Genomic DNA, 25,370 nt, shown 5'->3' with positions numbered 1-25,370 from the left:
TGAAGAAACTGAGGTAAACAGGGTGAAGTTATAGGTTATAAAGAATAAGGTTATAAAACTAGGAAACTATAAGAATGTTAGTGTAATAAAATTAGGAAAACTGCCCAGTCACACAGTAGTAAGTATCTGTAGCTAGATTTTAACTCAGAAAGGTGAGTCTTCCTGACTCCTGACTCCTGACTCCAGCACTCTAACCACTGCATCATCTAGCTGCTAGTCTCTCTCTTTCTTCAAAAATCAGCTTAAAGAAACCTTCTCCATGAAGCTTTCCTTAATCATAACTTCGAGGGCGCTCTAACTACCTTGTATCAAACTACCTTGCATTTATTTATTCCTTCTCTTTATCTTTATTCTATAAATACTTATATATGTACTTATCTACCCCAAATGCTAAGTATATTCCTTGTGGGGATTATTTCATTTTTTAACATACCCATCTCCCAGCACAATTACTAGTGTGTATATATATATATATATATATATATATATATATATATATACATAAGGTATACATACATAAGTATATGTACATATATATATACACTAGTAATTGTGCTGGGATATGGGTATACATATATATTATATATATATATATATATATATATATATATACACACATGAAGGATACTTTTGCTTTTGAATTATTTTCAAAGTCGGTTTATGAACCACACAACGAATTAGTGACTTTATAATTACGTCTCATTTTTGACCCCTAGTAGTGTTCCCTGGCTTGATTATCCACTTCACTGACTGAGTTGCTTTTGGCTAGTTTCAAAAATCAAATCCATCCTCCAGAACAAAGATCTGTCCTTCCCAATAGTGCTCACAAGACTGTGCCAAGAACTCAAAAGGCAACTGCCAAAGAGGAGTTATACAAATATTCAGAATAAGGACTCAGCATTGAAGCTAATGTAATTATTTTTGAAATTTTATTGAGCACTCATTGTAAACAAAGCACTGTGTAAGTACTAGATAGATAAGGAGACCACACATTTAGGAGGTTTCAATTGTAAGTCAGAAGGAAAGGCCACCTGGTCTTTAGTGTACAGTGGCAAAGCTGATGGTAAGCCACCTTCTTTAATGTATTTATTCTACTTCCATAGGGGAAAAAATATCTATTTATGCTGTTGAACTATTTTACAAGGAACCTTTCATTTGAGAACTTTCTTTTCTACATCTTCAATTGCTGTAACCCAGAAGAGGCAGGTCTGTAGCTCCTGCAGACCGTGTTACTAGGTCAAATCTCTACAAAGGTGGAGGACCAGACTAGAAACAGAGGTGATGGTCTTGGAGTATAAGAAGGTTTTTGCTATTTCTAGTCTTTTGGGCTCAAGATCTTGGACTATATCCACCTAGGGAAGGTGATGATGGAGGGGATGGTGGTAGTTTGACCAACCTGATACATCCTACCCATTGTCTCTCCCTCAGGATACTTTGCTACTTCAGCTAGATTGGCTTACCTACTCTCTAGGTAGTAGTTGTTTAGAACCAGTATGAGGGCTGCCAAAGAGATCAATCTGAAGGGAACAGAACTTATCTAGATGTTTAAGTTCAGCTACGCTTGTTTAAAGTCCATCATGAGTACTTTGGAAAAGGTTTGAGAATAGAAAAGACATGGGGTGCGCCCTTTGGAGAAAAGGCTTCAGGTACTGGTATTTATCTGGAAATCAAAGGAAAATCACTAGAGAACTATGAGAAAAAAAGGTTGCTGAGGTCAGAAGCAGAAGATAGCTTTGGCACTGATAATAGGGAGATTTTGAAAGGATATTCTGAAAGCAGGTAGTCTAGAGAGGAGGAAATTGTTCATAGAATGTAAAATAAAATTGTCTAGTTCAATTCTCCTTACTTTTACAGGTGAGGAAACAACATGAAGTACAGCATGGTGCAGTTGGAGGATCTGAGGTGGAATCCACTGTGTGGACTATGTTCAAGTCTTTTCACTTCTATAAGAACCTTTGAGTGAGACTAAAGGCCTCTAAAATCCTTCCAGCTCTAAATCTATGGTTCTATACTTAAATATTTTTTTAATGATCGTACCTCTATTTTCTCTACTTCTGTCCTTCCTCCTCCTCACACAGAAAAAAGAAAAGTAAAACCCTTGGAAGAAATATGCACAGTCAAGCAAAACAAATTCCCACATTGATCATGTTAAAAAGGTTTCATTCTGCATATTTAGTATATCATCTCTATCAAGAGATGGGCAGTACTCTTCATCATCAGTCCTCTGAAATAAAGTTGGATTAATCAGAGTTAAATCTTTCAAACCTGTTAATTTTTACAATGTCATTGTCTTCCTGCTTCTACATACTTCACTCTGGATCAGTGTATACAAGGCTTCCTAGGTTTCTCTGAAATTGCCCCCTTCACCATTTCTTACTGCACAATAGTATTCCCTTACATCCATACACCATAATTTGTTCAACCATTCCCCAATCTATGATAAGGATACAAGTAAGAAACCCTTCCTAGGGCAAGTGGTCTAGTTCTGAAGGAGATGCTTTATGAGCAGCACCCAGAGAGTCAAGCCAACAGAGCATGGAATCCTGAAAGGCAGAGTCCCAGGGGATGCTGGGTACCGGATAGTACAGTCTCAGAACTCGGGCGGGGAGGGTGGAGGGAGGGGGGCGGGACAAGGGGCTGAAGTTAAGGGGAGGGGGGTGGGGGAGTGGGAAAATATTTGGCTAGTATTAGGATAAATCAGCCATCTCCTATGGCGGCGAGCAAGCCTTGTGAGTTTCTGATAAGTGTGGTCTTCGCAGAATGCAAAGGAGGAAAGACAGAGCCCAGGTAAGAGTTAGACCAGAAAAGGGAGGGACAACCGGCTCCACCCAGGAGCAGGATGGACCCCAGTGAAGGACCTAAGGGAATTATCTGGCCGCTTTCCGTATCTTCCCACTCAGACCTCTAACTGACTTTGTGCGACTGTTTTAAAAAGAGGGTTGGTCGACAAAGAGGGGTTCAGTTTATGCCCCCACGCCCAACACTCGGGGGTCCTAATTAAGCCCCTCCTGAAGTTGGGCTTCGAAAAGAACCGTCCAAATGCACCGTTGGGGCGGGAGCGGGGGCGGCCAGGCCTTCGGAAAGCCTCGCCTGAACTCCCGGCCCGGGGGTTGAGGGTGGGAGCCCAGGCCCCAAGGTGCGGGAGGGAGTCATGGTGACGGGCCCCTGGGGGTGGGGCAGGCGGAGGGAGCGCTCCGAGGGTGGGGGTGGGGAGGGACCTGGGATGGGGGGTGGGGGATTGATGGAATAGCTATAGTTTAGAGATTTGGGGTTGTAAGGGTTTTTTGTTTTTTTTTAGCTCAGATCTGTTTTCCCTAAGCAATTTCCCTTTGCCGACACCAATCGTCAGTTGTCCCTCAAATTATGGTCACAGAGACACTGTTAAGTGTTAAGTGACTTTTCTAGGATCACGCAGCAGTAAGGGTTAAAGACCAATCTTGAAGCCAGATTTTTCAGATTCAGGCCAGTTTTTATGATAGCAATAATTAAATTGCTGCTTCTCTTTTATGGCTTACCTAGATTGTATTTTTTTTTAATTTTTTTTAAAATGACAACTGACATTCATAGCAGCGCTTTAAGGATTGCATTATCTGATCTGAGCCTCACAAAAACTCTACGTGGTAAGTACTGCCTGCTTCATTATTGCAGTTTTATAAATAAGAAAACCAAGCCTCAAAAAGATTAAGCAACTTGCTAGTGATCATACCCAGGAAGTGGTGGGGGTAGAATTTGAACCCAAGTTCTTTCTGACTCCAAGTTTGGCAGCTTACCTAGATTTTAGGAAAACAATAAAGTATCTCAGGCTATTCTTGTGGAAAGGATGGAGGTGATCAGTACAATAAGGGTGACTTAGAACTGGTAGAATCATTCAATTAAAAAACCAAAAAATTTCTTAGTCCCCTGTTATGTGCCAGGCATTGTAGCAAGACTAATGACAAAACCAAACTAGAATTGTCCTCCAGGAGCTTACATTTCAATGGGAGTGACAACATGTATGTGACTCTAGAATATATACAATCATAGAATATAATAGAATATATACAAATATAGAATATATACAAGTTCAATACAAGAAAAATCTTGAGGAAAGTCACTAACAGATGAGAACATGGGGAAGGATTTCATGCTGTAAACCATATTTGAACTGAATCATCAAGGAAATCCAGGAGGTAAATAAGGAAGATCCTTTTAGACATCCACTACAAAAGTACACAAAGAGAAATGGAGTGAAAAATGTCAAGAATGCGAATTTGGCTGACCATAGAGAATATGGAGAAGATTAGAAAGGGTTTAGTTTAAAGGGCTTTAAATGCCAAACAGAAGGGGTTACATTTATTTGATCCTAGAGGTTATAGGGAACCACAGTAGATTATTATGTAGGGGGTTGACATGGGCAGACCTGAACTTAAAGAGAATCACTTTGGTGACTACATGGGAAGACACTTGAGGCAGAGAAACCAAATAGTAGCCTGACCTAGAGGAAGTGTGAGTAGAAATAAGGGGGCATATCAGAGAAATGTTATGGAGGAAAAAAGGACCAGATCTGGCAACTGATTGGGTATGTGCGGTAAGAATGAGAGTAAGGAGCCAAGGATGGCATCAAGGCTGTAAATTTGTAGCGGTACACTCAACAATGATAGACAACGTTAAAAGAAAAGTGGTTTTGATAGTGAAAGATGAGTTCTGTTTTGGACATGTTGAGTTTGAGATGCCTATAGGATCTGCAATTTGAATGTCTAATAGATAGCTTGTGATGTGGGCCTGTAACTCAAGACTGAGACTAAGAAGAATATAAAAACATAGATTATATCTGGACTCCAGAGCTGATGAGTTCACCAAGAGAATGAGTCTAGACAGACAAAAGGAACAAAGTCAGAGCTCCCACAGATAGGAAGACATAGAGGGTGATCCATTAAAAGGATGAAGGGGTCTAAGAAGGAGCAGTCAGAAAGGTAGGAAGACAACAAAGAGAAAAGTGTTACAAAAACTCAGAGAAGAGCCACTATCCAGAAAAAGAAGGTAGTCAACAGTGTCAAATACTATAGAATTCAACATAAAGATCAAGAAAGGTGAGGATTAGATTTAGCAATTAAGAGATTATTAGTGATTTTGGAAAGAGCAGTTTTAGTTGACTGGTCATGAAATTAACTCAAAGGTTAAGAAATTAACTCAAAGACTGAATGTCCAGGTTAAGAGATTAACTGTTTGATGTCAATTTGGAAGAAATCTCCAGTAGAGTGTTTCAGAGCTCTATCTGGACTTGGCCCTGCACAGTTTCACATTAGAATCACAGATTTAGAATTGTAAAGGTCCCAGTAAAACTACTGTACACACTTCTCCCCTTCTTCTTGCCTCTCCAGTAGACCACTTCCCTTCTTATTCTAGATGCCTACATTTTATTTATGCAAAAGCTGTTAAAATTTTATATCTGTTTATCTTTCATAAATGCATTCATCCCTTGTTTGGTTAAGAATACATGTCTTACCCATCTGTGAAAGGTATGTTACCTGCTTCTCTTTTAAATTTTTTATATAATGATTTTCAATCAGGACATGCATCCATTTTGAATTTCTGTCATAATGCTTTCTAATTTTCTCAGAAGTTCTTATTAATCAAAGAGTTCTTACCTCAGTAATTTGGTTTTGGATTTTTCAAATAACTGGAATATTGAGTTCAATTACTTTTTGTTATTCCTAGTTTAATCTATACCATTGCTCTACTTTTCTGTTTTTTAACTTACAACAAAGAATTTTGGTGAGTGCTGCTTTAAAATATAGTTTGAGATCTAGAAGTGCTATTTTCCCTTCATTTCTACCTTTTTTCCCCATTATTTCTCTTAATATTCTGGATTTTTTTGTTCCTCCAGATGAATTTTGTTATTTTGTCTGCCTTTGTAAAGTATTCCTTTCATAGTTTGATTGGTAGTATTAAATCTGTAAATTAACTTTGGTGCTATTGTCATTATCATGACACAGTCCAGTCATTAATGTTCAATATTTTTTTTAGCTAATTAAGTTTTTTATTTGTTTATTGAAACTGTACAATTATCAAGTATGTTTTTGTAGACTCTCTCCCAAATATGTTATGTAGAGTGTAGTTATTCTGAATGGGACCCCCCCTTCTATTGTTTGACTCTGAGATGTTTTTTGTGTAGAAGTGCTACTGATTTTTGTGAGTTTACTTGTAGCCTGCAACTTTGCTGAAGCTATTAGTTATTTTAATTAGTTTCTTTGTTGATTCTTTAGAATTTTTCAAATAAATCATCATGTCAACAACAAATACGGGTATTTTTGTTTCCTCTTTCCCTAACGTTATGTCTTTAATTTCTTTCTTTTGTCTCATTGCTATTACTAGCATCCCTAGAACTTTAACAAATAATAGCAGTCAAAGAAATAATCCTTACTTTGCACCTGTATTTATTAGGAAAATTTCTAGTGCAAACTACTGATAACCATGTGGAAGAAAGCTTCATTTCACTAATAATAAGAGATGCAAATTAAAATTACCTTAAAGCTTCACTTCAGAGCCAACAAATTTACAAGGATACCCAATAATGGGAATAATCATTGTTGGAGGGGTTATGGAAAGACAGACACACTCATGCATTGTTGGTAAATATGTGATTTGGCATGATCATTCTGGAAAAGGAGGAGCAGGAAGAGAAGGAGGAGCAGGAAAAGGAGGAGCAGGAAGAGGAGGAGAAGAAATACAAGAAGAAGAGGAAGAAAGAAAAGAAGGAGAAGAGGAAGAAGAAGGGAAGGAAGGAAGGAAGGAAGGAAGGAAGGAAGGAAGGAAGGAAGGAAGGAAGGAAGGAAGGAAGGAAGGAAAAGACAGCAATGATGATACATATAACAAAGTATTTGTATTGTCTCGATTGTTAGTAGCAAAGAACTGGAAACAAAATAGATACCCATTAATTGGGGAATGGCTAAATGAGGTACACAAATATGATGAAATGTTACTCTGCTGAAAGAAACAGTGACTATGATGAATACATAGAAGCATGTACTTACATGAAATGATGCAGAGTGAAGTAAAGCAAAACCACACAATGACTAGAGCATTGTAAATGGAAAGAACAACCACAAAAAATCCCAGAAACTGAATGTCGGAAAATGACGGGGCCCAAGCGTGGGCTCACCGCTACTTAGAAGATATTTCCACCTCACTCGTTTGCAGAGGCAAAGGTCCATGAGTATGAATAGCTGCATGTTTATGTCAGACTTTTTTAATGTGTTGACTGGTTTTCCTGGAATTTTTCTTTTCTTCCTGTCTTTTTCTTATTCTCTGCTATAAGTGATGGTTCTTTTGGAGGGGTTTGAGAAAGATACAACAGGAAGACAAAATGTAAACTATATAAAGACAAAAGATAGGCACAAAAAACAAAAGACAACAATAAAAACTTACTTTAAAAAAACCAAACATATAAATAAACTCTTTTAAAAAAACACACATTAAACCAGAACACACCTGAGTATTTTTCTTTTAGGAGTAGTAAGAGAGAGTTAGGAAGAAACTAAAACACTAGACCACCAATTTCACTGAGGGGGCAAAAGTGTAAATTCTTGCTACTGAAAACAGCTCCTGAGTTTTCTAAAAGGAGATGGGAAAGGGATAATAGAGGAAAAGATAAGCAGGACCACAGATTCTTAGGATTTAGGGCTGAAGACAACATTAGAACATTAGAAAGCATCTAATCCAACCATTCATTTTACAGATAAGAAAACTAAATCCTTGAGAGGTGTAACTTGATTTAGGGTAGAAAGGTAAACAGAACAATGATGATATAAAATCCAGGTCCCTTTACTCTACGCCTATTTTCCCCCCACTTATTTTGTACGATGGTACACTTTTGGTAAAAGTAGATCCAAGGTCTAAGACAATCATAGGTTCATCATGAGCTTAATGGGCATCTAGAGAACAGGAAAAAAGTTGTCCAAGACAGAAATTGAAGAAAGTCTAGAAGGGGCCCAAGATAAACTTCACCTTCTTTGAAAGTCAGCTTAAGGGTAGTCCTAAGTGGATAATACTGGTCCTTCTTTTCTCATGGGGCCGCTGGGACTAAGCAAGCAGTTTAGGATTTCCCCAATATCACAAAATCAAAACCACTTTATATATGAGTTGGGTATGCATATGCTATGGTATAATGCATGATTTCAGGAATGACAGAAATATTCCAGTATTTCAGAGAATTCCCTTCCTTCTCCCAAAAAGAAAAATCTCTTTTGCTTTTTAACTACTACATGAAATTAAGCATTTAGAGTTTTATTCTTTTACCTTGAAATTCTGGATCTGTTAAAAATTCATTGCAAGGGGATAATATTTTAAACTGTCAGTTATTTATAGTTCAATATGAATGAGTTTCACACTTATTTCATAATGAATGAGTTTCAGATCCTTTTCTGAGAGCTTATTTTGATGGAAATGAGGGTATGCAATTAAGAGACCACTGAATACCTACAAAACAATAAGGGCACCAGAGAAAGGGAAAAGGGCACAGATCAAGAGTACTGATGACCAAATTTGATCATGTCACACCTGTGTGACTCTTGTCATTTGTGAGACCTTAAAAAAAAACTGCTTCAGCATCAAGAAATTCTGAGAATTAGTATCTACTCAAAGTCAGGTTATGAGCCCCCATTGAGCTTTTGCTAGACAATCAGATGACATTTTAGTTTAAAAAAATGTTTAATAAAAGATAGAAAAAAATGAAAATATCTTTCCACATGCTTAAAGGGGATGCAATGAATTGGTTACTACATAACCAGAGTGGAAAGTCACACAACTAGAAAGCACACATTCATTCAGCAAACATTTACTGAACATCTAATACGTACAAGGTACTGTGATAAACCCTGGGGATTCAAAGACAAAACACAACAATCCCTACCCTCAAGGAATTTACTGGCTAGTGGGTAATAAAACATGTACACAAATACATACAAAATAATATTTGTATATTGTAATTGTACTTACTTTGTAATGCAAAGTAATTTTGGAGGGGAAAGATCCCCAACAGCTGAAAGAATGCAAAACGCCTTATCCGTGAGGTGACACCTGAACCAAGATCCCTGGGGTTACAAGAGCCACAGCTGAGAAGGGAAGCATCTTGCAAAGAGATTCAAAATGGAATGCCATGAAAGAAAGCAAGTGGGCTATTGGAGCAGAAACACAGAGTGTGTGAGGAGAAGTAATGTAGAGTAAGCCTGGAAAGGTAAGCTAGACATTGTGAAGGGCTTGAAATGGCAAGCAGAGGAATTTTGTTACCTAGGGAGCCACTGAATTTTCTTGGATGAGGGAGTGACATAGTCAGAATTGTGCTTTAGAAGTATCAGTCTGGCAGCCATGTAGAGGATGGATTGCAGAGGGGTGAGACTAGAAGCAAGGAGGCTGTGGCAACAGTCCAGGTAAGAGGTCATAAAGAGCTCAGCTGGGTTGATGGCCATGTGAGTGGAAAGGAGGGAACAAGAACATAGAGGCAGAATGAATAAGACTCAGAGACTGATAAGATATGGGAGGACGGGAGATAAAGAAGAGGGAAGAGATGAGAATGACTCTGAGGTTATGAGCCAGAGTAACTGGAAGGATAGTAGAGTTCTCAACAGAAATAGGAAAATTGGAAAGAGAAATAGGTTTTAGAGGGAAAGATAATGAATTCTATTTTAGACATATTAAGTGATAAACACGCATGACCAGGGAACATGCATGAAAGAGAACACACAAGGAACTCAAGTGTCTAAGGCAAGCCCATGGAAGGCACATACTTAGGAACACTCATGGCTCTTTGATGTTACAGAGCAGTGGGTGTCCTCTGGTGGCACAATCACGCTGCTTTTTCATGTTTGCTGCTGAGGATCATATCTCTGCTCCCCATAAAGGGTGAGACATCTTTCCTGGTCTCACAGGGTTCAAGCTGTTGTCTGCTGTCATCATCTGCTCTTTAGCTCTTGGGGCTATTTAACACTCTGTGTCCATCTGCTAACATACGGTGGCTAGTGAGACTTTCCCTGACACTGTCAGGAGTTCTTTTAACCGATAGCTGTATCACCAGACCTAGTCAGGGAACCAAAGAAAATCCATCAGAATGTTTCAAGACATCTGTTCTTTTTACTCTTGTTTTTCTGGTGCTGATTTAAGATTCTTATACCAAACAACCTCTGACAAGTAATGAGAAAACTATTTGTTTTATCTACTGTATATCTGAATGGAACCTATGTCCCCAAATCCCTTTGTACAACTCTATGTCTTCGAACACCATAGGAACTATATGGAGATTGGGAAACTGAAGCAATCCTCATTTTCAAGAGCCGCTTTGATGGGCACACAGTGAAGCTGAATGAAGGAGGCAAGGTCCACATTCCTGCCGTTATTATGCACATCTACTATCAATAACCAGCACCTCATACTCCCGCTCCCCACATTTTTGCTCTATCTTTTAGCCAACACAAAACTTCGTTGACTCCTTCTACTTGACTCAAAATTTTGCTCAAGACCCTGTAACAAGTGAATAATAAAGCGAACTCCAAATCTTTGGACAACTCATTTTAACAGTCTTTCCATGAATTAAATATGAATAAGCATAGTCAGTCAATAGGAATTTATTTAATGTTTACTGTGGGCACTATGCAAAGTTCTGAGGAACAGAAAGAAAATGAATAACTTAGTCACTGCTCTCAGGGAGCTCACAGGCTAATATAGAGATAGGGAAAAAACTGGGAAATGGCTATGTATATATAATATATATAATGTGAATGGAAATAATCTCAGCGATAAGGGCATGGGAGTAAGAGTGAGGGTACCAGGAAAGGCCTTCTGTAAAAGATGGGATTTGGGCTGAGTCATAAAGGAAGCTGGGAGGCAGAGGTGAGAATGGTGAATATTCCAGGCATGGAGGACAGCTGGTCCAAATGCAGAAATGGGAAGTAGAGCATCAAGTGTAAGGAACAGCAAATATAGATCAGTTTAAATCATCAAATGCATAGAAAGGAAGGAAAAGGCTGGATCCGGAAAGGCTTTAAATCCCAGAGGATGTTATATTTGATTCTAGAGGTAAGAAGGAGGGAGTGAGAGGGGAGGTGTGGGTTTGACATGGGCAGAACCGCAATCTAAGAAAATTACTTTGACATCTGAGTGCAGAATAGATGGAAGTGGGGAGAAACTTGAGGCAAAGAGACAAAATAGAAGACCATTATAATGGAACAGGCAAGAAGAGGTAAGGGCTTGTGCTAGGATGGTGCTGAATGAGTGGAGGGAAAGAGATAGAAATGAGATGTTTTGGGGCGATTTGTTTTTTGCAAGAAAATGGGGTTAACTGCCTTGCTGGGGATCATACAGCTATCAGATCCTCCTGTCTCCAAGGCCACTGTTCTAGCCACTGCACCACCGAGCTGCCCTGAGAGATGTGAAGGTAAAACAATACAAGTAAAACAATCAGTCCATGCGTAAGATGTCAAACAATGATAATAATTGATACTCATCAAATGACTTTTGTCCTTGTAGTCCAAGTCATGTACATAAAATAAATATTCTCTCCCAATTTTTTTCATCAACCTTGTAAATCAGAAGGCAAAGCTGTACGTTATTTGAGGTGGGTTGTGTATGTAGTCATTTTTTGTGGGTTTTTTTTTTTAAGGGAAGGATATGTTACCAAAAATACTGACAAACTACTTCCTTGGATTTTTGGGGGGGTGGGGGGGTGGATAATGGCTTGTTTATGTTAAAGTCAGATCCACATGAAAATAGCCACAAACACTGCTAGGATTCGGATGCCTGGGGTCCCAGTACCCTCCTTCTGTAACTGAAATTGTCTTCTGGACTTCTCCAGTATTCCTCCTCCCATTGTTCCTGATTGCTGACCCCTGAGGCTCAGGAACACACACATCCTGTTTGGCTTATGACTTCACTGAAAGGCCTACTAATTCAGATGTTATTGAAAGCCTTCAAAATGGCATTAGCCTCAGCCCATTTCCCTTGTACGCTAAGATCTACATAAGACATGGTATCCTATTCCAGGAGTTTCTGGGCTTCACAATGACCCTCTTTCCCTCCTGCAAGGATCCTGCTTGCCCCTCACCTTTCCAGGTCTGTAGCAGCTGTTAAGCCTCTTCCAGCAAATGGCTAACATACCATGGTATGCCCCTCCAGACAGCCCCCTCTTTCCAGACCCCAACAGAATAAAACTCCACTTTGCTTAGATCAGTTAGGTTAGGACATTATTCAAAGGCAACTTCATGGGGCAAAAGACCAATAGCAAAAAATAGACTGTTTTAAAATAGCATAAAGACTATTACTGTTCAGCTCAGAAAGCTCTTGCCTTCATAGCAAGATAAAAATGAGGGAGAGGGTGGGGAAGTGGGAACAGATTCCATGCTCTGGCAGGCAGAGAGGCTACACCCATTTTAGAAAAGAAAGTGTTTGTGTAGATCTCCTTAGATTCAAACAAGCCTTCCTCCCACCATGGGCCTTCTCTTGGATTATGTCAGCTTCCTCTCAACTGACTGGCTTCATTTTAAACTTTCATTTATTTTCTGCCCAGCCTGCTAAGAAGTCTTGCAGTAAATGTAGGATTTTGGATTTTAATAGCTCAAGAGCTCTGAACTTTTCTATTGACCTAAACTTTGATGAGAGAGAAGGTCTAAAAGGATTGCAGCATGGGGCAAGGGAAAGAGCATTGGACATGAAATCAGAAGAGTTTGGGTTTTGAATCCCATACCCAATAGTTATTAACTTTGAAATGATAGGCAAACCATTCAGCTATTTCAGGCTTCACTTTCCTCACTGCAAAATAAGGGAGTGGGCTGAATGATCTCAAAGGTTCCTTCCAGCTCTAAATCCTAAGAACAATAAGGATGGAGTTTAGAAAGGTAAACTATACTTTATTCTATTTCCATATGTTCAATGAGGAAATTTCCTTGGGCTACATTTTATCTTCAGTATACAGCATGTCCTTCCATTTTGTAAACTCTCATAGCTCTTGGTACTCTTTCATCATATTTCTACTCATATATATCTCAACAAACTATCATATTTGATATTTAATTCTTCCTACTAGATTTAAGCTCCTTTAGAGCAAGAACTGTGTCTTACTCATTTGAAGTCTCCCCAACACAATGACTTGCACATTGTTGTGGTGGTGGTGGTGGTTCAGTTATCCTTGACTCTTCATGACCCCATGGACCATAGCACGCCAAGTCCTTCCATCTTCCACTAATTCCCAAAATCTGCCCAACCTCATGTTTGTTGCTTCCATGACACCATGGGTTCATATGTTCTTCTGCTGTTCCCTTCTTCTTTTGCCTTCCATCTTTCCCAACATTAGAATCTTTTCCAATAGGTTCTGTCTTCTCATTTTGTGACCAAAGTATTTAAGCTTCAGCTTCATTATTTATCCTCACATTGAATAATCTGAATAATTTCTTTGATTTAATTGACAGATTTTATCTCTGTGTTTTTTCAAGGGACTCTCAAATGTCTTCTCTGGCATCACAATACAAAAGTATTGATTCTGTGGTGCTCAATTTTCCTTGTAATACAACTCTCACAGCCATACATTGCTACTAGAAAAACCATAGCTTTGACTATACACATCTTTGTGGGCAAGATGATTTCTCTGTTCAGATTTGCCATAGTTTTCCTTCCAAAAAGCAAGTATCTTTTTTAAAAAACATTTTTACTTAAAGTTTTGAGTTCCACTATTTCTTCCTCCTTCTTCCCCCGCTCCAAGATGGTAAAGCAATCAGGTATAGGTTATATATATATGCAATTATGTGTAACATTTTCATATTAGTCATTTTGTACAAGAAGACTCTAATAAAAGAAAAAAATGAAAGAAAGTGAAAAATAGCATGCTTCAGCATATATTCAGACAATGTCAGTTCTTTCTCTGGAGGTAGATAGTGTGCTTCATCATTAGTCCTTTGGGATTGTCTTGAATCATTGTATTGCAGAGAATAGCTAAGTCATTCACAGTTCTTCATTGAACAATATTGCTGTTACTATGTTTTCCTGGTTCTGTTCACTTCACTATACATCAGTTCATGTGTGTCCTTCTAGGTTTTTCTGAAATCATCCTGCTTTTCTTTTCTTATAACACAATAATTATTCCATTACAATCATATACCACAGCTTATTCTCCAATTGATGGGCAACCTTTGAGTTCCAATTCTTTTTTTTCCTTAATAGTATTTTATTATTTTGAAAATTAAAGGTAGTTTTAAACACTCATTTTTGTAAAATTTTGAGTTTCAAATATCCGTCCCTCCCTACCTCCTCACTCCCCTCCCCAAGACAGCAAGTAATCCAAACAGGTTATACATGTATTATCATAGTAGACATATTTCCACATTAGTCATATTGTGAAAGAAGAATCAGAATACAAGGGGGAAACTGCAAGAAAAAACAACCTAAAAGGGACAATAGTGTGCTTCCATCTGCATTCAGACTCCATAGTTCTTTCTCTGGATGTAATTAGCATTTTTCCATCATGAGTCTTGTGAAATTGTCTTGGACCTTTGCATTGCTGAGAAGAGCTAAGTCTATTATAGTTAATAATCGCACGGTGTTACTGTTGCTGTCTACAATATTCTCCTGGTTCTGTTCACTTCACTCAGCATCAGTTCATATAAATTTTTCCAGTCTTTTCTGGAATCTACCTGCTCTTGATTCTCATTTCTTAGCCATCACAAAAAGAACTGCTATAAATATTTTTGGATATCTTTGGGATATAGACCTAGAACTGGTATTGCTGGATCAAAAGGTATGCACAGTTTTATAGCCCTTTGGACATAGTTCTAAATTGCTCTCCAGAATGGTTGGATCAATTTACAACTCCACCAACAGTGCATTAGTGTCCCAGTTTTCCCACATCCCCTCCAACATCCAGCATTTTCCTTTTTTGTCATATTGCCCACTCTTGATAGATCTGAGGTAGTACTTCAGAACTGTTTTAATTTGCATTTCTCTCATCAATAGTGATTTAGACATTTTTCATATGACTATAAATAGTTTTAATTTCTTTGCCTGAAAACTACCTGTTCATATGCTTTGATCATTTGTCAACTGGGAAATTACTTGTATTTTTATAAATTTGACTCATTTCTCTATGTATTTGAGAAATAAGGCCTTTATCAGAGACACTTTTGCAAAAATTTCCCCCTGTGACTATTAGTGTGTATAATGTTCTTGAGGTTCTGCTCATTTCACTCAGCATCAATTCATGCTTTCCAGGTTTTTCTGAAGTCTGCCTGCTCATCATTTCTTATAGCACAAGAGTATTCCATTACATTCATATACCACAATTTGTTCAGCCATTTCCCAGCTGCTGGATATCCCCTCAATTTCCAATTCTTGGCCACCACAAAAAAGAGCTGTTATAAATAATTTTGTACATTTGGGTCCTTTTCCCATTTGTATGATTTCTTTGGGATACAGACCTGTAAGTGGTATTGCTGGGTCAAAGGTTATGCACAGTGTTGTTGCTCCTTGGGCATAGTTCCAAATTGCTCTGCAGAATAGTTGGATCAATTCACAACCCCACCAATGCATTAGTGTTCCAATGTTCCTCACATCTTCTCCAATACTTATCATTTATTTGTTTTTACCATGTTAGCCAATCTCATGGGTGTAATGTGGTACCTCAGAGTTGTTTTCACTTGCATTTTTCTAATCAATAGTGATTTAGACCATTTTTTTCATATGACTATAGATAGCTTTAATTTCTTCATCTGAAAACTGCCTGTTCATATCCTTTGGTATTTATCAGTTGGGGAATGACTTGTATTCTTACAAATTCAACTCAGTCTCTATATATCATTAGAAATGAGGCCTTGTTCAGAGATACTGGCTATAAAAATTGTTTCTCAGCTTTCTGCTTTTCTTCTAATCTTCGTTGCATTGTCTTTGTGCAAAAATTTTTCAGCGTAATATTCTTTCCTTTTTAAAATAAGGAAATGAGAGGGTGGTGAGTTAGGCGAGATAATCTCTGGCATCCTTTCCAATTCAAAATTTCTTATGATTTCAATCCTATAAATGGGGAAAAGTTAAACTAGCCATCACAACTTATTTTCACAGTTAATTTATTTTTACACTATGGGCACTCTTTTAATAGTCTTGTTCAACGTTAATTTATGTATGTTTCCATCTCATTTTGGTCCTGAAAGGTCAACAGTTAAACTCTTTTGTATATACTTGAATCTCTGGAACGGCATACAGTTGGTAAAAGACTAGGTAGGATGATCATTGAATTGTTTGTCTGATGCTGTTGTTTATAGTATAATATTTTATGCAGCTTAGAAATATCATAGTTTAAACTTTTGCTACAAAAAAGCATCACTGTCCTCTTTTAACCTTTTCTCCCTTATGCTGTCTTTAATTACATATTTTATGTAACTAAATTGCATTATTAAATATGTAAAAAAATTCTTAATCTATCTCCAATGCACTAATCAGTAAGCAAGGTGGCCTGCCAGAAAACCAAACCATTTCTTAGTTACACCAATTAGAAGTGTTCATTGTGTGGCTTAAAAATATGGAGACCAAATTCTCCCTAGATTGAATATTAAATGATAGATAAATTTTGATTGACTTTTAAAAGAGGAATAAAATCATAGAGTTAGAGATATCCAGGTCCTTAAAGGTCATGAAGTCCACCTCCCTCATTTTATAGATTAGAAAACTGAGTCCCAGAGTGGAGAAGTGATTTGGACAAAGACACAGAGCTGACTAGTGACAGCAAGCAGGATTCAAATCCAAGTTCTGACTCGAAATCCAGTATTATTTACAGTAACTCACTGCCATCCAAATGTCTGACCCCATTAAAATCAAAGCAATTTTTGAAGCAGAGTCTGTGTGAATGAGATCAGAACATTTGACTGATAATGATTTTCCAGAGGCAAACAATTAAACTTAAGTAGTATATCCCATGGATTCTAATAGATTTTCTGCTTGTGTTTTGTTATTGTTCAGTTTTTTCAGTTGTGTCTGACTGTGACCCCATTAGGAAAGGAAAGGAGAGGAGAGGAGAAAAGAGAGAAGAAAGGAGAGAAAAGGAAAAAAGAAATATTTTGACATTATCCATCTGGTATATTTTCTCAGTCACTGGACAAAGGGGAAAAGTGGTATCCAAAATGGAATTTCTGTTCTATTCAAGTACTACTAAGAAACTATCCCCTTGGAATACTGGAATTCATTTCTTCTTTGCCATTCAATATACTGTTCAAAAAGCTACACCAGCTATTCTTTTTCTTCCCTTTAGCTTAGATGGCGTGCCAACTACCATGTGATCTCCTGCAAACACAAGTACAGTCTCCAGGGCGTTGCATGAAGGTTTGTGTTAAAGTGACACCTCTCTGTGAAGAGGTTCGCAAACCCATCAAACAATTTAAAATGCATCGATCCTGCCACCCTGTGTTTAACTACTTTGACAATATATTCAACCAGAAATCATGGGAGAGAGCCTACAGAGACCACAGGAGAAAGGTAGGCACAATTCTAACCTTGTGACTGAGTATGGATGATTTTGATAGACAAACAATATTTTCAGATCCAAATGAGGATAGTTCTTTCTCTAATATTTCACAAATGGGAGTTTATGGGAGAAAAGCTAATAAGCACCATCATCTACTTAACTACCAGATAGCAGCCTTTAGTGCATTCTCTCATTACCCAGACTACAGACTCAGGGCCAATGGAGACACTTTTGATTCCCTACCCATTTTTCTGGTGCTGTTTCCCAACAACACGTTTCTAACTGCCACATCCTGGCTGTATCTAAGTGATGCTGGCAAGGAGGGAGGGATTCTACCACATCACCTGTCTTGGGAGACCCTTTCTCATCATCTAATTGGTTTCATGGTTAGGAAGTGTTGTTCTGCTATTTATAGATGTATACCCAGTTGTAGTCATTAGTCATATTAATGGAGACTCCGTGGTAGCTTTAACTCATCAGAGCAGGGAGCCATTTTCAATTAAATCTAGCATTCTGAATTCAAGAGGATACAAATGGCAAGAGGAGGGAACAGAAATTAGCCCACATAAAAGAAATAATTACATATTCAGCAGCCCTTGTTCAACAGCAGCTAAATAAGGTGGGGAATGATGATTCCTATTGCTGACATCCATCATGGTTATACACTGGCCTCTGAAAAAATGGGACTTTGTTCTTACCCACAGCACTTGGAAGTTACATTCTGGTCTATAGCAGGGATTCTTAACCTGGAGTCCATGAAGTTTAAAAAAAATGATAACCGTATTCTAATATGATTGATTTCCCTTGTACTTTATGCATTTTAAAGCATTCTTCTTAGGAGGGATCAGTAGGCTTCACCCAACTGCCAAAGGAATCCATGCCACAAAAAACATTAAGGAACCCTCCTAACATATAGCCTTTCATGAAACACTTTCTTTTATTATTGTAATGCTAGTGAAGTGATACATGCAGGGCCTGTCAAGTCTTTTTAATTATGTATGCTGCATTTCATTAAAGAATGCAGTTTCTTCCCCTGATGCAGAGATAGCAGAAGGAATGTATAGAGCAATATTTGTGAAATATTATTTTCCATGGAAAGCTAAAAGTAATTTTAGGCATGGTTTTAGGCATTTTTATCACCAGTTCCTATATGTTTTATTAAATATGTTGACCTTTAATTCGTTCTCCACTAAACATAATGTGGTTTCAAATGTAGCATGTTTTAGGACATAGTGTACATGTATGCTCCTTTTATCCAATCCTCTATGAAGGATTTATAGAAAGACATAGATGAAAATTGTACAGATTAAGATCACAAATGTCAGAGCAGATGGGGAATTTAGAAATGACTTAGTCCTATTCTTCACCCCTTAGATGAGGAAATTGAGACTGAAAGAGAAGATGTAACTTGCCCAAGGTCATGTTGTTATTGTTGTGTTTGTCCTTCCTTCTTGAAGAGGACCATGATATCAAGATGATGACATGACTTGCAGTTGACTTTGATGTCAGTGAGGGAGGGCTGTGCAAGGTCGCTAATCTCATTTTCTGAGCTGTCTGGGTCCAGTGGCCTGATATTCATCAGGATGACTGGAGATGGCCCAAGATGCAATATGAGAACCTGTCCCTTTCAGGCCAAGATCATATTCTCACTTTCAGTGAGATACACCCATTCAATGAATAGGCTTCTTTAACTTACTCAAGGGATGGCCCCTTTAATCAAAACAAAACAAAAAAAAATCAAACTGAGAGGGGAAGACCCTCAGGGTTCCTGGGTAAAAGAGAAACAATTACTATTTAGTTATTACATCCACTCTGTGCTAGGTGGGTGGGGACTTGTCCAGTCTATGAGCTCCAGAGTGAATTGGGTTTAAGGCTTGATCTTTGAGCAAGAAATGTAGCCAGTAAATCCAAAGGAAAAAAAAAGTAGGTTTTGGCCATGGAGTTTACAAATGAGTAACAGAGCTGTGATTCGAACTCAGGTCCCCTGGCTCCACTCCTACATCATTCTGCCCACCTGTGAATGGTCACTACTACATAGCCATGGCCAACAATTTATCAGGGTGTGTCAGGAAGATGCTTTCATTTCTGGGTCACTGTGGTGACTGCAAGAAAGAAAGGTCTTCCCTCCCACCATCCAGCACACCGAGGAGTAGAAACAGGTGTGTTCCTAATCCTATTTTTTAATTTGGGGCTCCAACTAGATATTTCCCACAGAAACAATGTAATAAATGGACGTTTCTACAGAGAAACAAAATGTCATAGCTTGCCTAAATTTAGAGGGCTGGATTCAGGTTCTGTCTCTGACGCTGACTGTATAGTACTCTAAGGTAGAAGTTCCTCACCAAAAGCTTCCCTATATAGATGAAATAACAAATCCAATTAAAAAAAAAGTTTCTAGAGCATTTGGTTCAGCTACTTTGTGGGTTAAGTAGGCTTTTGTTGCTTGTTAATCTAACCACCATGGACAACACCGTTTCTATGGATAAATGCATTCTACATTCTGAACAACTGACCTTTAAACAAATTTTCAGAATCAGTTTGTGAGTTAGGGACTACCAGTAAAACAGGTTTCTTCATTGTCACTTTCTATTTCAGTTTTGTCACTAGACAAATACTGTTAGGACTTGGGAAAATCGTGGTGCTTACCTAGATGTCAGTTTCTTCAAGAGATAGCAAAACTAAGGCCCTATCCAACAAGGTGATTGGGAAGAGTAGTGTACAATTTTCTGACAGTTCAGAATGGCATAGATCTGCACATGAAAATCTAGGATAATCACGGACTATTAGAGAAAATCCATTTACTAGGTTTGGGGTTGTATTGGGGGAGGGTGACTCCCTACCACACTAGAGGAGAAAAGGGAAGGTTTTCTCCTCTTAGCAGTTCCAAAGATCACAGACTGGCAGGCCTTTTAGGCAGCTCATCTTTTGGCTATCTCTAGTTTATTCTTTAAAAGAATAATTTTACATGCCCCTTAACCTATATCCCAATTATGTTAAAAAAAAAAGAAAGACACAAAGATATGGTCTAGGATTTCCCTTAGGGAATAAGGAATGAAGGGCATTATGGGATAGCAGAAGGAGAAGAGTCCTGAGAATCAAGAGACCTGGGTTCCAGTTTTGATCACCACCATGGAACTCTCTCATCTGTAAAATGATGGCCTGAGACTAGACAATTTCTAGTAAAACTCTATTATTTTCATTATTTATTACCTACTATGTGTATGTTATTAGAGTAGTCATTAGGGGTTAAAAGAAATAGGAAATTGTATGCTTGCTTGTAAGAAACTTACAATTTTATTGAATCTCAGAGGGGTTTGGACAAACATACATAAAACACACAATATGAAATTTAAGCAAATACTTATATTCAGAAGAGGAGAACAATAAAGTCAAAAGATTCATGCTTTCAGCATTGTCTCGAAGATTCAAGAGTCATCCCTAATCTGATAAAAAGACCATTCTCACACTCCTGTATGTGTAGCCATCCATGCTTGGCTAAGATTTGGATCTGTGCTACTGACATGTGGGCAGCAGAGGGACCTCAATCTAAGGCTCTGAGCTGATGACATTTAGCCTGAGGGTCACTCTTTACCCCTCTCCAGCCTTCATTCTGACATAAAAGTCAATCAGCTGAAGACTTGATGTCCGATGGAGTTTCTTGGGAGTGTTGTGATGTCTCTGGGGTTCAGGACTTTAATAGACTAACCAGCTTGGTTGTGTGTGTCTTGTTTTTGATTTTTTAAGGATTAACTCTCTTCTCCTACGTTTCAGCCATTGGTATTTCTAGTTGTTTCTCCTTAACCCATAAGAAAAGGTCATGCCCAAATTAAAGACTAAAGGGACACCCCAGGCTCTCTCTTTAAATGTTACCTACTGTAATATGCATTGTAGTCAGGTTTCAGGAACCATAGTATCATAAAGCTCAGTGCCATTCCAATGCCCTGTCCCAACCAAGAGTAACATTAAAACTACCAATGCTTCAATTCAACTGAAGTCCTTACTATGTGCTGGGGATACAGACAAGCAAACAGAAATCTTCCTCAAGTATTGTACATTCAGGGAAGATTCAGAGGAAGGGGGCATAAACTATGTACTTCAGAACTTCAGAAATCTTTAATTTCATCAAGTAAGAGTATCTCCTGCATTGACATGTGGCAATCTCTCTATAACTTAGAAGATGGTTTTTCTGATTGCTGCTATAACCAAAAAGGGTAATCAGCTTTGTGATGAGCCTCTCTGAACTTAGCTACACTGGTCCTCAGACAGAAGACATTCAGCTCATCCCTGGGTCCATACTTGAAGCCTTTATCCTAGAGCAGGGATCTTAACCTGGAATCTGTGAATTTTTAAAAAATATATTTTTTTCTAACCATTATTTGTGATATTTTGTATTTTACTTTATGCATAGCAAAGCATAATTGAGACGGGCCCATGGGCTTCACCAGATGACTGCCAAAGGGGTCTGTCTCCTTTCTTTAGGGTTTGTGCCCTACTAGTGTGGCCTTCAGAAATCCAGGGTTACCACTGTGCTGTACTGGTGCATCAAAGTAGGACTTTAGTGGAGGCTAACCACAAAATTGGTTCTTGTTCATCCATCCACAGATAAGTAAATAAAAACTATTTTGAAAAAGGAGGGGACATTTTCAATCAGGGTTGAAGGGTGGAAACAGAGACGTTTTTGCCAAAGAGGATGTACTTGAACTTGCCTTTGAAGGAAGATAAGAAATCTGAGAGATGGACTTGAGGAGGAAGTATATTCCAGGAAGGAAAGGAGGAAATGAGCACTTATTAAGTGCCCACTATGTGTACTGTGCTGGGCACTTTATAAATGTTATTTCATGTGATGTACATAACAGCCATAGGAGATGGGTGCTATTATCCCCATTTTACAGCTGAGGAAATTGAGGCAGATAGAGGTTAAGTAACTTGCCCTAGGTCCCACAGCTAGTGTCTAAGATTAGATTTGAACTGAGGTCTTCCTTGACTCCAGGCTCAGCCCTCTCTCCACTACACTCCTTGTCTGCCTTGTGTTTCTTACAAAGGCACAATTTCACCTGAAAAGAAAGTCTGGTTTGCCATAAAACCAATGAGGACCGCATGATTGTTGTATCCCAGAGTGATATCCAGAGTAATTTACAAACAATATATTTTTGCATAACATGTACATTAGCTTATGTTCATGTACAGCAGAAGATAAGTAAATTACTTGGATCATTCAGCTGTGGACTGAGATATGCCACAGGTTCTATGTGTTGCACCCCTATATGATCTTCTCCCTTGCCCACTGTTAGTTTTTTCTCTGATTTCCAATTCAACTGACTGACTCTTTGCCCATTCTCTTTGAGTTCGTAGTACAGTAGGGGGAATAAGACACGACGTAAATCACAACAATATAAAGACAATTTTGTTTTAAAAGTTATCTCTAGGGAATGGGCACTGATATTTGATGCTGATGAAATTTACTTTGAGGATAAAAAGGTCTCCTTATATGAAGCTGAATTTTCTCCATACATCTTAATAAACTCATTTTCTCTCAAGTACAAAGGTGAAAAACTGGTCAGCATTTAGTAATAATCTTTTTTGTATAGAAATCTTTGTAGACTTATAGAACATATTGTTGAAAAGTTATTGGGAAAGCAAAATTCTGTTATACCCAGCCTGACTTCCCTACTGCTTCCTTGATACACATTGAGGATGAGTTCCTACAGAAATAGAAATTAATATTAATTTAGCCTAAAGAGCAAACAGAGTAGAAACTGAGGTTATGCAAGGCAGACAATCATCTAGGCCGTAACACATAGGTAAAGCTTATCTAAACTTTGTATTCCTGCCCTCCCCTCTCCCACTGCATGTCAAACATAGTGCTCTTTTTCTTTAACCCAGGTATTGCTATACATGTCTTTGGCAGTAAGGAAAGGGCCTCATTTCTTCCATCTGGGCCCAACCTTAACTTCCCTGTCACTCCTGCCTTCTCGTAACTAGGGTCCTTATCTTACAAAAATATCTGATCTTAGTCTGGCTCTGATGCTGCCAAGTTTGGGTTTTCTTTAAGAAAAAAAAAAAAAAACCAAAACAGATAAGCTAACAAAAACCCCTCTACAACTCACTAGAGAATATTCCTACATACAGACTTCTAAGATTAGAACTTCACCTTCCTGCCCAAAATTTTCACATCACTGTTTGTCCCAAGGCAAAATTCTGTATATATAGATATCTTACTTTGTAGAAAAGACTTATAAAATTGTAGGATTTATAGTCAGAAAAGACTTTAAAGATCATGTAGTCCAATCACCTCATTTTACAGAAGAGGAAACAGAGACCCAGAGAGGCCATTACTTGCCCGAGGTCACACAGCATGTAAGTAGCCCAGTTGACATTCAAACTCAAGTCTTTCTGAAAAGCTATGGAAATTTTTTTTGGTGATGAGTTCTTTATTTTCAAAGGGATGATGAAAGAGATGAGGAGCTACCTAGCCACAGTTGCTTCTTCGTCCCCCCAGGCCAGGCTCCCAGGTGTCTCTGTCTCCTCTCAGCCCCAGCAAACACAGGTTTCAAAGAACCCTTTTACTTATCAATTTCTTTTAATTCAGAGGGGACTGAGGCAGGCTTTCTGGGCTCATCCTCCCAATTGTCCCTGCCTGACAAGAGGAGAGAGTTCAGCCGTGACATGAGTTAAATAAACCTTGTGCTCCAATCCTGGAAGTTTCCAAAGTTGTGGATCAATGGAATCTAATCTCACCTTTCCACTGGCTCATAGTGTCTACTCTTTTAAAAATACTTTACCTTTATTTCTGATTGTCCTTCCTTGACAGAGGTTCTGAATACTCTAGCTTTCTGTAATCCTTCAATGCTTCTCAGTCAAATTAGCTCCCATCAGTAAAACAAAAACTTAAGAAAGTAGAGAACTGCTATTTCAAAGACCTCCTTTTTAGAATACAAGTATTTCCACCAGTCCCCCATCTGTGTAGCATATTGGATGTTCTTAAATTCTAATTAATCCCTTGATTTATAAATTCCCCAAATAGAAACTCTACTGGGTATCAGTTTATTTTGCAATTAACAGAAAGTTAAAGCTATTTACTTGAAGACCTAGAATTTAAACATAGACCAATGTTAGTATCCCTAATTAATGACCAAAAGGACTTTTAGAAATACACAGTGGGATTGTTTGGGGGCGGAGTGAAAGCAACGACTCACCTAAGCTCCTGGACAAACTCCTCTGGATATCTCTGAAAGGAGAATCTGACCAAACTTTGGAGGTGTGGAATCCAGTGGGTGACAGATTTTGACAGATTCGGAGCCCAGGTTAGACTGGAAGGTCCACGGGAAGGATCTGTTCCGCGGGGGTAAGCCCCCAGCACACAGCGCAGTGTGGTCAGCGCAGCAGGGAGGAAGGGACCTGAGAAGCCCGAGAGTGGCAGGCGAAACCAGCGGAGCAGGAGACAAGCCAAACCGACCCAGTGAGAGCCGCTGAGCGCCAGATATCAGCGCAGCAGCCCTTGAAACCTTCACCCTGAAGACTAAACTTCGGTAAGTCACCTACTTAAACTTCCGGGAGCCAGGATGGCGGAGTGATCAGTAAATGCTCTCTCCTCCCCCCTGATGACCGTGAAAGAACCATAAAATATTTCCCCAGATAAATCCTGGATCAGCGGGAACAGCAGAAGGGGGCAAATAGTCTCATAACACCAGAGGCTAGAAAAATAGCAAAGGGGGATTCTTCCTACTGTGGTGGAGGCGATCTGGAAGGACAGACGACCCAGGGCAGAGAAAATTCGCACTGAAACCCAGGCAAGCCTCAGCACTGGGAGACGAGCCCCAGGAGGGGCGGGAACACGCATTAGCATCTAGGCATGCCCCAGCCCTTCAGGGGAAAAGGGAAGACAATAGGGAAGCTGGGATCACCA

The 25,370-nt window shown here is 38.7% G+C and overlaps 1 protein-coding gene across 3 annotated transcripts in view; it reads left to right on the top strand.

Moving 5' to 3' along the window:
* Positions 1-2,579: 2,579 nt before the first annotated feature.
* Positions 2,580-25,370, top strand: part of CFAP97D2 (CFAP97 domain containing 2) — a 56,152-nt gene continuing 33,361 nt past the window's right edge. Inside the window, exons 1-3 of one of the 3 annotated variants that reach the window (XM_072621861.1) lie at positions 2,580-2,787; positions 3,571-3,620; positions 17,252-17,475. In XM_072621861.1, the coding sequence (XP_072477962.1) occupies positions 17,257-17,475 (219 nt within the window). In that variant the 5' untranslated portion in view covers positions 2,580-2,787; positions 3,571-3,620; positions 17,252-17,256. Of the gene's footprint in view, positions 2,788-3,567; positions 3,621-17,251; positions 17,476-25,370 lie in introns of all 3 variants that reach the window. The other 2 variants (XM_072621860.1, XM_072621858.1) reach the window with 2 other exon arrangements.

The sequence above is a fragment of the Notamacropus eugenii genome, chromosome 6, assembly GCF_028372415.1.
Source record: "Notamacropus eugenii isolate mMacEug1 chromosome 6, mMacEug1.pri_v2, whole genome shotgun sequence".
Lineage (NCBI taxonomy): Eukaryota > Metazoa > Chordata > Mammalia > Diprotodontia > Macropodidae > Notamacropus > Notamacropus eugenii.
This window is presented reverse-complemented; position numbering and strand designations above follow the sequence as displayed.